At 34.6% G+C, this 15,205-nt stretch overlaps 1 protein-coding gene across 1 annotated transcript in view; it reads left to right on the plus strand.

Moving 5' to 3' along the window:
- Window positions 1-4,903: 4,903 nt before the first annotated feature.
- Window positions 4,904-15,205, plus strand: part of LOC100370240 (alpha-2-macroglobulin receptor-associated protein-like) — a 30,030-nt gene continuing 19,728 nt past the window's right edge. The window contains exons 1-2 of the mRNA XM_002730879.4: window positions 4,904-5,276; window positions 10,057-10,201. Coding sequence (XP_002730925.2) covers window positions 5,103-5,276; window positions 10,057-10,201 — 319 coding nt within the window. The 5' untranslated portion in view covers window positions 4,904-5,102. The remainder of the gene's footprint in view (window positions 5,277-10,056; window positions 10,202-15,205) is intronic.

Below are 15,205 nucleotides of genomic sequence, written 5' to 3' on the forward strand. Positions count from 1 at the left end.
TGGCGTTGCAGACAACTATATACAGCGCTGTATAAAGCAGAATATACATGTTCAATATGACCTATTCAGTTAAGATTTCCCTCGGGACAACTACATCAACAGTGACACAAATATAATTGCAACTTTTTTAAGTACAGTACAGTCAAATGAGAAATTGAGGGTAATCAGACCACATGGCCTATACATATGGTTTTAGCACGCAGATAGCTGGAAATGATAATACACTGTATAGATGTTATTCACTTGTTATTACCTGGACAATCTAGCCTATAATCCCAAAAAGTTGTCTGTTGATGTTTCACCGATTGTCTGCCTCCACTATTTCAGTGCATTACAATGCACATGCCTGAATGTAAGAGCCGCCATGCTCTTAGACTTTAGACTGATTCACTACTCTCATTCACTACTGATTTTTTGAAGACTCGCGATCGATAGATCTAGTCAGAGGTACATTACTTGGGGTTTGCAACTACGGTGACATGATACCAAGATCCCGTTTCAATCTCGCTCTCGCATAAGCGTTCCAACTCAGAAAAATGAGAATGCGCATGCCCGAGGTAACTAGAATACTGGGATGTCCAGGTGGGTCAAAATAGCTGCTCACGATATGACCGATTACGATAACTATATTTTCTGTAGATTTTCGATGTATTACATTTTTTCACTATGAATGTGGTAATACATGTTTTATTGATTATTACAAACCGCCTATGTCATGTCAGAAGGTCGTAGCATCAGTCTCGCTTGAGACTTGAATGGATCTTGACATGATGTCATCATACAGTACTATGCGTGTTGCAAACCCCAAGTAATGTACCTCTGATCTAGTGTACAAGTATCTATAAATCTAACATGTTACCAATGTATACTACGAACACAACAAACCCATTCCTTCAGTATTATAAAATAAATATTCATAAGTTGTAATGGTAGTAGAATACAACCAGCCAATCAATGAGCGCAATGGCGTTGGAAGATGTTTAATGTTAATCAATTGTCCAATATGAACCTGTTGTTCCAGTTTGAGTTGTATAAATAATTATTGAAATAAAGAAAATGGATTTGTTGTGTCAATAGTATTGAAACAAAAAATGGCAAAAACGCAGCTTATATATGTATTAAGGGTTTTTTTGCTTAGAAAAGTTTAGGTGTTTTATTTAATTAATAGCGTTGTTGTCATATCGTCACAGTGTTTGCTTAATAAAATATAAGCCAGTCATCATGAACTTGTCTCATATTTAATACTATCACCAGGTGAAATTTGCCACGTTAGGCTACTTACATTAAAAATGTTTAGGAGGGTCTGAAGAGAATGTTTTTTTATTCCTAATTCTTTTCGGGTACCCCCAAACCAGTTGTAGAATAAGCCCCCCCGTACATGTTTCGAATAAATTCAGGGCCCCCCAACACACATAAGATATCATGCTTAGGACAATAATTCGACTATTTGAGCGCCCTTTTCGAACATTCTACTATTTGTTTCGAAAAGACAACCACTTAGTTCAAATTTAGTTACTTTGCACGCCATTTCTTATTTCTCACCGTTGTACGTCTAGCTCGTATGACTGTCTAGCAATATATATGAAGCTTTCAATTTGACAATGTTTTCTAAATTTTACCTGCTGGCAATCAGCATTTTAACATTTGGTGCGACGATTAAAGCCATCATTGCCGACTACAATCAACAATAACGGGCGCAAGAAATCAAAACCATTTTTAAAATCAAAATGAAATTACAAATGTAAATTCATTTTCAAAAGTAATAAGATTGCAAATATAAATATATTTTTAAAGTGAAGTGAAATTACAAATGTATAATTGCATTTCAAGGCTTTTAGGTTTGATGTCGATTTACATTGTAAAATCTGCAGATATAACAGGAATCCTTCTGCTAGCATTCTTTAACTATGGTTATTCATATAACTGGGAAACCAGGACAGCAAAGAACCATGCAAGCTATACATGCTAAGATTATGTATTGCAAGTTACTCTGTCCGTATCTGATGAAAATCAAGGTAAAGTATATCTGTTTGGCATCTAATTTATAATTTAATAGTTACTTCTAAAATACTTCCAGAGTTGAGATAATGTAGATCAGCCATAAAAGAATACGTGCTAAAGTTGGTGAATCAATGACTTAACTTATACGAAACATCAATTCAAACAACATAATGACCCCTAAAGAAAAAGCTCCACAAATGTAGGAGAATGCAACAGTTTTTTTTATATCACTTTTCATTCTCTAGATATTCAACTTTATATCAGTATTATGTAGTCGGTCACTCGATTCTCAAGCAAAGGATTAAGGGTAAAGTATGACATCATGGAATCTGTTGTCAGAAATTGAGAAAATTATTTCATCTATAACTTCAAAAGTTGAACTTCAAATTGGCTGAAAGTTTAGAACATGGTAGCATACATGTACTGGTGCCAAACATGCTTATAAAATAGTTGTCATGTGTCAGATGGCCATGAGCCTTTGCGTTTAAGCGTGTGTTGTTATCATCGCTTGGGACTCAATCCCCGCGCGTGCGCAGGTGACGACCCTCCCGCTTTAACTTTTATAGACTTTATACAACCTGGGGACTGTAACCCGAGGACTCTCAGTAGACACGTGGAATTGGAACGTGGTTTAGTCATATTCTAAAAACATGCCGCTATCAGATTTTGTGATTTTGGTAAAATGTTCACTGTTTACCATTTTTTTATTTGTTATTACACACAGTGTGCATGTCGCTGATTTGTCGATAATACACTCGCCTCGATTTGTCGATAATACACTCGCCTCGCTTTTTTACCTCTGACTTAAAAAATGTGTGTACACATGTGTGGTTTCGTGAAGGCTATTTGGCATTATGACATTATAACCCAGTTTTTGAACGTGGCTACAGAGTTACAACTTGTTGTGTCGGACAATGACTAATATACTTTTAATCTGCAACTAGTCCTCTCTCGATTGACATAAAATATTCGAAATATATTTTGTGTCAACTTTGTAAACTGATAATACTGATGAAAAGTTGAATATCTAGAGAATGGAAAGTGATATAAAAAATGTAAATTGCATTCTCCTACATTTGTGGAGCTTTTTCTTTAGAGGTCCTTATGTTGTTTGGATTGATGTTTCCTTTAAATTGAAAACGAACGAAGCAGTTATTGTTTGATGAAACTGGCAGCCAAGTGCAGTGCACTTGTATGGCTTCGTTGTATTTTCGTTGAAAATCGTGCCAAAGAGGGAATTCGGCTCGCAAATACCCCATTTTGGATTATTTTAGTCACACCACCACTATGCACGACAAAAAACGCCAGGTTACGGTACTATTTTATTGTTTATTCTTATTGCGTGCCAGCTTCTATTACGTGCTCTTATTGCGTGCCAACTTCACACTGGCAGTTCCGGGAAACGCGCATTTGAGTTTCAGGGCTCATACCACTAATTGAATTTCCATAGACGACAATGTTAACATATGACGAGATTGCTATATGAAAATGACGAAGAAAGTTGAAAATATGGCTCAAAAATGGGAAATCAACATGCCAATAATCAATCATATGAAAAAAAAAACTAACATGTTGGCTAGCTCAAACTCTTGCAAATCTCAGGTAAACAAGACACACCTACTGTATTTGGATTGCACCAAGAGAAATCACTGGAAAAACACCAAGATTAGAACATCCAAATACACACAGAATAAACCCACAGGTACACAGCCGCTAAGTAGTAAACAAAAGACCACAAGTTGGTCTCACCTCTGACCCAGGTGATTACGCCCTCAAACAGGGAGCACCTGAGAAAAAAAATATTTATAATATTTCATTGGTTCTTGCTAAGCATTTAAATTGACGAGCAGCCATTGGTTGATTAGTGGCATGAGACCTTCACAAGTTGTGTATTGCTTTTCACATACTTACATACAGTAATTATGCGTCTATGTGACACAAGTCGTCCGTGACTACTCGCCTTGTCGTTTAAACATGGCATTTAATTTAAGAAATTTGATTCTGTTCGTATTTTGTTCGGTCGTTTTAGTCTTTAGCTGCAGAGTGATAACTTGTTTGCCGGACAGTGACTAATACACTTTTAATTACTATTAGTCTTCTCTCGATTGACATAAAACATTCAAATATATATTTGTGTTTGATGTGAATGCAGCCGATTTGATTGAATGGTTAACGCATTGTTTGTGCCAAAAACGAGAGAAGTTTTGGACGTGGCTACAGAGTGACAACTTGTTGTGCTGGACAGTGACTAATATATTTTCAATATACTTTCAATACTCCGTCGATTGATATATAACATTCGAAAATAAAGTTGTGTTTAATGCGACAGCAGCCGATTTGATTAAATTAATTAACGTCTATGTTTGTGCCAAAAGCGTAAAATACTAGTATAGGCCAAATTTAGGGCGTGACCACAGAGTGACAACATGTTGTGCCGGACAATGATTGAGACACTTTTAATCTACTGTTAATTCCCCATCGATTGATACATAACATTCGAAAATAAATTTGATTTTGAAGTGGCTGCAGCCGATTTAAATTATAAATAACATAGTATATTTGTTACGCGAAAAAAAGAAAGAAATATTGCTCGTACATGGGCATCGAAATTCAATATATACATATATATATATATATATATAACCAATGTTTTGTTTTGTTTTTGTTCGCCTTCAATTGGTTTATAGTGCGTAAAACTAGAATTGTCTTTTGATATTGAACGAGCAGTTTAAATTGAAAACGAACGAGGCAGTGCGATTGGGTTTAGAATTTGTATGGCTTCGTCGCATTTTCGTTGAAATTTAATGCCAAAAGGGGAATTCAGCTCGCAAGTACCCCATTTTGGATTATTTTAGTCACACCACCACTATACACGACAAAAACGCCGGTTTACGGCACTTTGTATTGTTGATTCTTATTGCGTGCCAGCTTATATTGCTTGCTCTTATTGCGTGCTAACCTCACACTGGTCATTGCACCACAAGCAGTTCCGGAAACGCGCAGTCGAGTTTCGCAAGTTGCGCTTGTCACATTTTTACATACAGTAATATTGCGTCTGTGTGACACAAGTCGCCTGTGACTGCTCGGCTTGTCGCTTAAATATGGCATTTAATTTAAGAAATGTGGCTGTGTTCGTATTTTGTTCGGTCGTTTTAGTCGTTCTGGCTTCAGCTGGAAAATACAACGAGGACGCGCAACAGAAACCTGATCATGGGCAAAAGGAATGGAAGTATCGACAGAGAAGAACGAACCAAGCCTGGGAAAAGGCACAACGTGTAAGTGTATATTTCTACGTTGTACACTGTATCAACAAAGTCACATTTCAATGTGTGGTGTCACAACTCCTCTGACTATATAGTAGAACACGTGCATTTACCATTTCAACCTATAAGAACAAAACGCAGGGCTTGGCTTAGCCCTGTGTCCATGAAACTGACTTGTACACAGGGCTAGGCTTGGCCATCTAATTTTACGTTTGATTGCCGAAGCGTAAAGTGTTGCTTTAGAAATGATACAAATTGTGGCTAATAAGATTTATGTATAATACTGCGGTAAAAAGAAAGTCAGAATCGATCAGCGAGCGTGAACGTAGTGTATATTTACATGAGTCCGAAAGTTCTGAAATTTAAGAAAAGTTCGGGCAGAACTGAAACAGTAATTTGACACTGGCCTTTCAATTTGGTAGTGGTGTGCGACCGGGAAATAAAACGTACCCCAGACCCCATCATAGACCATTTTCGCCTCAAAAACCATACCCCATTATATAGACCAAATAGTAATTTTGTATCCCATCAGAGACCAAATTGTTACAACATTTATTCAGTTATAGGTTGAATTGTTGATGACTTCACTACGCATTTTAGACCAAACAACTCAAAATGACGACCCTCAAAGGGCGACACGTCCCCACAATGTGATATGCATTAAGTGCCCCTCCCCGGAGTTTACATTGGATTTCCTGAAGTAAATACAATTCTTTCCACATTTTGTCCCCAATATAAAACAAAGATTGCTAATACGTTACGCCTCAAGGAGGTACAAAATAGGATGTAGACAGCAATCTGCATAATTTCCTACAATTCATGCCGCTCGAAGGAGCAAACTTATTCTCAATAAACATACCAATTGGTAGTTCTGGTCTAACACAAAACGATTTACATGACTTCCATTCTGCCGGCAGAGATGAAAGTAATCCTTGATAATATCCTTGTTATAGTTCTGTGCGTTGAAGATACCCACTAGCATCATACAAGTCGGCAATATAGGTAGTACTTTTATAAACTGCTGTCATTTATGAGTATTTTAGATTTGTTCTAAAGTACAATACTTTCTACTGACTGAGTTTGCCTTTGGAACATATGAAACTTTGACCAACTGAACAGAAAGCTCTTATAAAAATATTGCAGTGAGGTAGACAGTAGAGAAATTTGATAATTACTTCTGAAGATAATGCTACCTCCAAGGGATCTAGAAAGAAAGAAAGAAAGAAAGAAAGAAAGAAAGAAAGAAAGAAAGAAAGAAAGAAAGAAAGAAAGAAAGAAAGAAAGAGAAAGAAAGAAAGAGAAAGAGAATTTTTTTCCAAGGATGGGTGACAGTTGGGTCTAGGAAGCATTAAATCAACTTGATACTAAAAGCGTGATACAGAGCGAAAATATCTAATAAATCAATTTCCCTCTAAGCAATATTGGTAGTCATAGTATTTCTTGCCACCCTGTCTGGCCCAATCGAAATAAATTTGTGGATAAATTTGTTTATTGATTTAATATCATCAATTTTACAACTATAAGATTAAATTATAAATAAAGAAATTTTGGAAGAAGCAGTGATTTGACTATTTGTGTTTTACCATTGAATGACAGTTTTCGAACAGACCAAGATTTATATTAATATTTAGACAGGACAGGGGAATCATTGTCTCATTCATAAACCATGACATTATATTTGAACCTGTGTAATTTGAAAGGGCAATGGAGTGTATGTTTTTGTAGAGTGCCATACTTACTAAACTTGTTCTAATCAATAACAACAACAGTATGCCATGAACATCATTCAAAACTAAAATCTTGTGTCATCCAATCACAATCTCTCAACCTTTGGGACTGTGATCCAATCAGAATCTGACAAGTGGTTATAACTATTTTTGTGCCTAAGGATTTAGGGGTTTGCCTTAGGAAGGGGGGGGGGGTTATGGAAGAAAGATTATTCAATTATTCAAGGTTACAATGTAGTTCTATCATTCCACCCTTACGGTAGTCTTTCTAATAATCAACCCCTTAAGGTATAAGCCTGTTCATGAATTCAAATACCTAGAATTTATCCATTTTCCAAAAATTATACTTCAGGGTAATTTAAGAATATTGACTTAAAAAGTTGGGGCCACATGCTTAACTTTCGAAAAAATGATAGTTGTATTTTAGTGAATAGTGGCTATTTTGGCAGTATTATACTGCTTTTACCATAGGTTCCCATTGAATCGTTGCTGGACAAGACTCAGTACTTTACAGATATGTGGAAGTACAAAATTTGATATGCACAAATTAATTTCATAGACATCTAGGTGTTTGCATTTAAGTACATGAACATTCAAACATTTTTGTCCCATTTCAGACTCAGTATCACAGTACAGTCCAATTACATGTATAACATAAAATGTAAATCAAGCTTACTTAGTTTGCTTTCAAAACTACCACATATCTAAATTGAGAAGAGTAATCTGTATAAACATATCTCATATAAATAACATGGGTACTGGTAAATACTAAAAAGAATATGTTGAAATAGATGACAATAATACTCACTTTAAAAATTGTAAGTTTTTTTGAGAAGGCAAAGCCATCTGGTAGCAAACAAGCATGGAAACTAAGCCTAGTAAGTAGTGTACATTTACATTAATAAAAAAAAATGACAAAAAAAGGAGACTACGGCAGGGTTTGCGCTAGTGTCTTAGCAAGACGAGTCCCACTTACACAATTTTAAGAAATTGAGATTTAACCCTGGATAACTTTATTAGAGATTGCCTGAAAAACTGGGTCCCTCTTCAATTATTGGAGTCCAGGATGCAAAATATGGGGTTAACGCAATCTCTGGACTATGGCCCTTTTGAGAGAGTACAATTCCATAGAATTGTTAGCTACATTTTGAAATATGCATCTTGAAATATGCATTACAAATGTTTCTGCTACTACACAATACGTTTCATTTTCCCCAAGGACAGTGGGACTATCTGAATATTTAAGGTAGAGTATTGTTAACGTATTAAATATTCACTGTGTTATAATTTTTCTATTTTTTGCTGATAAGTATAATCTGCTGATTAAAATCCTCATGAACATGCAAAATAACAATAAAACTAATTTCTTTTCTTGGCTAGTTCACTAATTTGAAACCCAGTGAATATATGATTAAAACATCATAATAATGAAAATAAATGTTGGTGAAAATAAATTTTACAGTATCGTGACAATTAGTTGAATATATCAACAGTTCTTAAGCCATCGATATTGGATGAATACAAGACCTGGTGAAAATCAGTCATTCCTGTGGGATTTTAAACTACAAGAAAATATGGTGCTGGGATTATGTGTGAAATCTGTTTTCTAACCAGTTTTTCCTCTACTCGTACACTGCATACTGTTATTGAAGGAATACAGTAAATTATTTTTTTCGTGGATCAAATTATGCGTGCAATTACGAGTAAATTAGTTATGATTAGAAAGGAAATGAAATACCTTATTTAATAATTCATAAAAGTTCCACATAACGCAGTCCACGATAATAGCTCACATGTGTACCAATTTGATTGGCTGATTTTTCTATTCATTAAACATTAAATACGTAGTTCCAAATTAAAACATATTCTTTGTGTTTGCATTATGCTTTATTTTCAATAGACTTCTTTAATTTACCTAAATAATTACCCTTTTGCCCAAACATATACTTCATTATAAGGCCATACATACTGCTACTAAAATTTCAGTGCTATATGGTATTATTCTCATTAATAGTGTCAAGCTAACCATATTGTGAATCCGTAATTTATTGCACATCTGGTAGAAAGTCGCCCAACTCGCACAGAATTAAATGCAAAACAAAATTTATCTCCGCTGTCGACTTTGTCATATGAGTGATTGTCCCTTGTCGTCTGTCGTCCATGTCAATGTTTTGGTGTATATGTACCTCGGGTAGATCTCTCTTAGATTTGTTCATTTCATGATGATATCTTCAATTCTCTAATTTTGGTGAATATGTTTGTCGTTTTGGATAAAAAGTGATATTTTTGACTTCTTATAAAAAACTGCAGGTCCAATTGCTTTGATATTACATATATAGGTACTACATGTGGACCTCTCTCAGATTTGTTAATTTCGTGGTGATATCTTCAATTATCTCATTTTGATGATTATTTTTGTCATTTTTTGTGAAAAGTGTTATTTTCGAATTCTTGTTGAAAACGGCAAGTCCTGTTGCTTTGATACTATACATATTGTTCATTTTCTAATGGTATCTTCTGTTCTTTAATTGAAATGTGCATTGCTAACAGCAGGAGCTATCTCAGATGACAGGCTGCTTGTTTAAGGCATATTATTTGTTATAACAGGACTGAGTAGGGATGTTAAAATAAAATCCCAAAAATCAAGCTCTGTCAGTTTGTTGACTGCTGGAGAATCTTCAAAAAAAAAAAATTCCATGCAGCTGTGTTAGTGAATTGTGGCACATATTGAAATGTCCTCTTTCTCTTTTTTCACTTATTTTGTTTACAAAAAGTCAGTTTCATTTTTACCAAATTACAAATTCTATAAGTCTAGTAAGTATAGTATAATATATCAGTGTTCAATTTTCTGTTGCTTCAATAAGGTGCCAGTGAATTAGCATAATTAGTTGGGTCACAGCAAGTCTCTGTACAATAATGGTGCATCATATCAGCAATGAGGGAACACTATACACAAATTCTAACAGTCTCCATTGTCAAGCAATGTACCTAAAATTCGGCCAAGGAGCTCCATGGTGACCATGGACCATTATTTTAATCTCTACATTTGTTTTTCATCTATTTAGATTGGAATGAGTCCTAAAAGACTGGATCAATTAGAGAAGGAACTTAAATTGTATGATGAGAGTGCTATGCGCTGGAAAAAAACAAAACGAGATGGTGGAGATCCTACTGGTGAAAAGGAAGCAAGTTTAAGGCGAGAACTTTCAGGTAATTTTTAGAACCAGAAACTAACAGTTGGAGCATCTCAAAGGATGAAATAAGATTGTTCAAATCATTGTCACAAAATACTGTAAAATGACAAAAATTCACTGGGTTTAAATTTCGCTGATATACCATTTCAGGAATATTCAGTGGGTTTTAAATTCACGGTTTTATCATTTAGATAATGTGTTCCATGCTAAATTTGACATATTCACTGGGTTTTAATTTAGCGCATTTTTCAGTCAGCGAAATAAGCTAAATTAAAACCCAGTGAATAATTAACCCTTTTACAGTATTAAAAAGTTTTCAATACTTTGTGAAAAGATTGGTCATTGCTGTGTATGTATTGATATGGTTACATTGAATATAAAATGAGGTAATTGATTGTTGTGCCCTGGAACTGCATAAGAGTGGTCAATTTAGTCGTGTATAGAGGTTGTCACTAATGCATATTTAGCTGTACATCTGAGATGGTGTACACATACATTGAAGAAAGCAATACTGGAAACGCATTAATTATTTGCTAGTTTTTAATCTCTTTTAATAATTTTTAAGTAAATTTCGCTAAATAAAATTCTTGTGAAAATGTAGAATAACAATAGAACTCATCGTGAACTTTTAAAACCCAGTGAAATTGTTCAAAATAGTGAAATTAAATACCAGTGAAAATGAATGGTTTTACAGACTTAAATTACTGTTCAAAACCGCAGACTACAACTTGAAGCTCATGATAAAATTAAAAATGGGGATTGACTAGCGAGTGCTCTTTAAGAAATGACAATGAGCCGTAAAACATCGACTGAATTACTAAAAAATAACCAACTGCACGTCATTTTCTACAAAGCAGTCTTGTAGACAATATTGTAGCATGCAAGTATTTCTGAGCTTGATTTTGCAATGCAATGCCAGTGTATGTAGAGATTGTCATTTTATGTTGTTTGTGGTTATTGTTACTACAATACACATGTATGTGTCAAACGTGTGTAGTAAGTGGACAATTAAATAATGAAATAAAGTGTACCAGAGTGTTTTATTGCTCCAAATAAAATAAAATCTCTTTTTAGGACTTTGAAGTAATAAATCTATTTAAAATGCTTTCGTTGTTTAGAGTGAAGTATGTAAGTGTCCTAGGTTTTTTTTAAGTTACTGCGATTATAATTGCTTAGATATAGATCTGTGTTGCGATGCGTCTTATGTTGAAGTGTGAAACTTGTTTGTGGAACCGTCTGTCATGTGTTTATCGTGATGACAATCTGTCCGTTCATCCGTCAGTCCGTGTGTGCGGCCGTCCGGATCTTTATCTTAGACATGCCTAGACCAATCACAATCAAACTTCACACATACATCATACATAATATTATACATATGCACATCAATTTATTTCACGATCTGATTCAAGATGGCCGAATTGTGGCCATTTTTGTGCTAAAAAATCATCCAAATCAAGCATTTATTTATGGATTTTGTTCAAACCTGGTACATACATTGGACATTGAGACCTTGATGCACGTTTTTGACTCCCATGTGCGAAGCACAAAATGGGAGTCTTTGCAGTTAGTGTGTGTGTATGTGTGTATGTGTGTATGTGTGTGTGTATGTGTGTATGTGTGTCCGACTGTTCCATTGCTATCTCAAGAACCATACATCGGTTTTTGATGAAACTTGGTGCATAGATGCTCTGGGCCAATGCGCAGATTTGATTAGGTTTTGGTAAAAATCCATGCTCGTTAATTACCTAATTTGCATGATAATTAGCTAATTTTTAGCTGTTCTATGACTGTTCCACTGATATCTAAACAACCACTCATTGGATTTTGATGAAACTTGGTACATAGATGCTCTGAACATATGCGCAGATTTGATTAATTTTTGGTAAAAATCCGTGCATATTAATTACCTAATTTGCATGATAATTAGCTATTTTTAGTGGTTCCATGACTGTTCCACTGATATCTAAACAACCACTCATTGGATTTTGATGAAACTTGGTACATAGATGCTCTGAACTAACGCTAGGTTTTGAATAGTTTTTGGTAATAATCCGTGGATACTAATTACCTAATTTGCATAATGATTAGTCAATTTTCGGTTTTTCCACTGATATCTCAAGTACTAATCATCACATTTCAATGAAACTTGGTACATAGATGTCATACGACACTGCACAGACCTGATAGTTTTTATGGTAATATCAGTACATATTAATTACCTAATTTGCATAATTAATTAATTTTCAGCATTTGATATAAGTAGTTAGCATTACATTTCAATGAAACTTGGTACTTACATACTCAAGGACTATGCAGAGATTGATTGTTTTCGATAAATATTTGTGCATATTAATCACCTAATTTGCATAATTAGTTAATTTTCAGCTTTTCCACGGGTATCTCAAGTACTAATCATCGCATTTCAATGAAACTTGGTACATAGATCCTTTAGGACTATGCAGAGACCTGATTAGTTTTAGGGTAAATAATTGTGCATATTAATTACCTAATTTGCATAATTAATTTTCAGCTTTTCTACTGATATCTAAAGTACTAATCATCACATTTCAATGAATCTAGAATTATGCAGACCCAATTAGTTTCCGGTAAATATTTGTGCATATTAATCACCTAATTTGCATAATTAACCAACTTTCACACTGATATCTCAGGTACTATACATCACATATCAATGAATGTACATGGATGCTGTAGGACAATAGACAGACCTGAATAATTGTGGGTTAAAATCTGTACATATTAATTACCTAATTTGCATAATTAACCAATTTTAAGCTTTCACACTGATATCTAAAGTACCGTAAAAACTCCAAAATTTCGACCGGTTTTAAATAATTGGTGTTAGAAATGTGACGTGTTTTTAGAGTCAAAATTAAGGTGCATTTTCGGACGGTCGAATTTTTCAGAATAGAAATCAGCAAATGAAAAAATGGGGATGATAGACAGTGTGCTTCATTAGTTTTTAAAAAATGCAATGTCCGTCAATTGACGTAAACTTCCTCATGTTTCACGGTAAAAGCAAAGGTCGTGGCCGAGTTGTAACTCAAAATCTAAACAAAGTCATCAATCAGTGAGTATTATGACAAGCAAAACAAAACATCAAGATGCGGAGAAGAGGTCAGCACAAAACTAATAGGTCAAAAGACAAAGCTGTCTCGCACTACCTAGGAAAACTTGCGAATGTTCGAAGTACAGGTACCCATTGGACAAAAGATACATGGAAGTTTAGCAAACTATCTCCCCGACCCAGTGCAATGTATCCGGTTAGAATCAAAGCTCACGTGTCCCTTATTTGAGGGACCAAATTCTGGATTAAAAAATAAAATGGGATTTAAGAAAATAAAATGGGACTTTTAAGGTGTATTTTGGCGTCATTTTTCGGACATTTCAATCAATCCTGTCGGCTAAAATAGAGTAAGTTTTACCGTAGTCATTGACGTCTGTCTATTCAAGAGTACACGTGTATGATTTTTATCGTGACTAGCGTGAGCGGGTAAGCTTCCTTTCGAGAATGAGCTGTTATCACTGTGAACAATGTTAAATTATTCTTCAGATGACCAGTTTATTTTTTAAAAACAACTAATTTTTTTATTTAAAAAAAATCATGCCGTTTTCGCATCAAAATCCAAGCCAAAATATCGTACTACAACATCAATCTCTTCCGCATTGCGTTCAATAACATTAACATATTTAAATAAGCTATGGTAATTTGAACACGTTGGCATCATCCAGCTTTTTGATTGGTTAATTAGCGATTTGACCTATTTGACCTAAGTGAACATGGCGGATATCCTACAGCATCAAACGTTTATACGAGACCGGAATCATTCGCTTACGATGAAACTAAGTTGACTTTTATTTGTATTTCATAACCATTCAACAAATTTATTTTGTGTACATTATTATAATCACTACTGAGTACAGTAATAATCAACAATTCAGAAACGCAGCATGCCAAGATTTTTGTGTTCGTTTTTATTTGAAACTTCGTTTATTTAGAATATATTTTCATTACCAATAAAATAAAAATCTCTCAGTCAATCAGAAACCCGGATTCTTGCCTTCGAGGAAGGTCCCGTTTGAACGCCCACATCGGTTTTTTTTTCGTTTGGGGGAAAACTAAAACTGGTCGCAATTTTCGAATAAGAATGAGTCGGCAATTTTTAGTGGAGTCGAAAATTTGGAGGTAAATAAAACACCGAAACCCGGCAAATAAATAGGCGGCCGAATTTTTAGAGGGGTCGAAATTTTGGAGTTTTTCACGGTAGTAATTATTCCATTTCAATGAAACTTAGTACAAAGATGCTCTAGGACAATGTACAAACCTAATTAGTTTGGGGTAAAAATCTGTTCATATTAATTCCCTAATAAGCATAATAATTCATAATTTTTTGGTTCTAATCACATTTCAATTAAACTTGGAGACATAGATTTTCTGTTACATTGCGCAGACCTCATTAGTTTTACACTCAAATCTGGTCATATTAATTTTCTGATTTGCATAATTAGTTTTCAGCTAAGTAATTTCGAATTATATTTAATGTGTCTCCATTACTCTCAGCACATGGGAGTTCTTTCTAAGCTTTCTTTGATTTATTTTTCAAATCAGATTTAAAATGGCCGACTGGCAGCCATTTTGTTTTAATGAATGCATTTCTAGTGCCATATCTCTGCAATGCTTTGACTATGTTCAAATTGTATATAATCATTATACATCATGACATAGATATATTGGTTTTACTATTCAAAATGGCCAAATGGCAGCCATTTTTGTGCTAAAAAATCTTCAAAAATCAAGCATTTCTGGCATTCCAGAACTGGATATTGGCGTTTGTAAATGGATTTTGTTCAAACTTGGTACATACATTGGACATTATGGGACCTTGATGCACATCATTTTATTTTTGAGATTGAATTCAAAATGGCTGACTGGTGGCCATTTTGTTTTAATGAATGGGTTTCCAGACCCATATGTCCGACTTGTTTTGACTGATTATGT

Source organism: Saccoglossus kowalevskii, chromosome 19 (assembly GCF_978046115.1).
Source record: "Saccoglossus kowalevskii chromosome 19, keSacKowa6.1, whole genome shotgun sequence".
Taxonomy (NCBI): domain Eukaryota; kingdom Metazoa; phylum Hemichordata; class Enteropneusta; family Harrimaniidae; genus Saccoglossus; species Saccoglossus kowalevskii.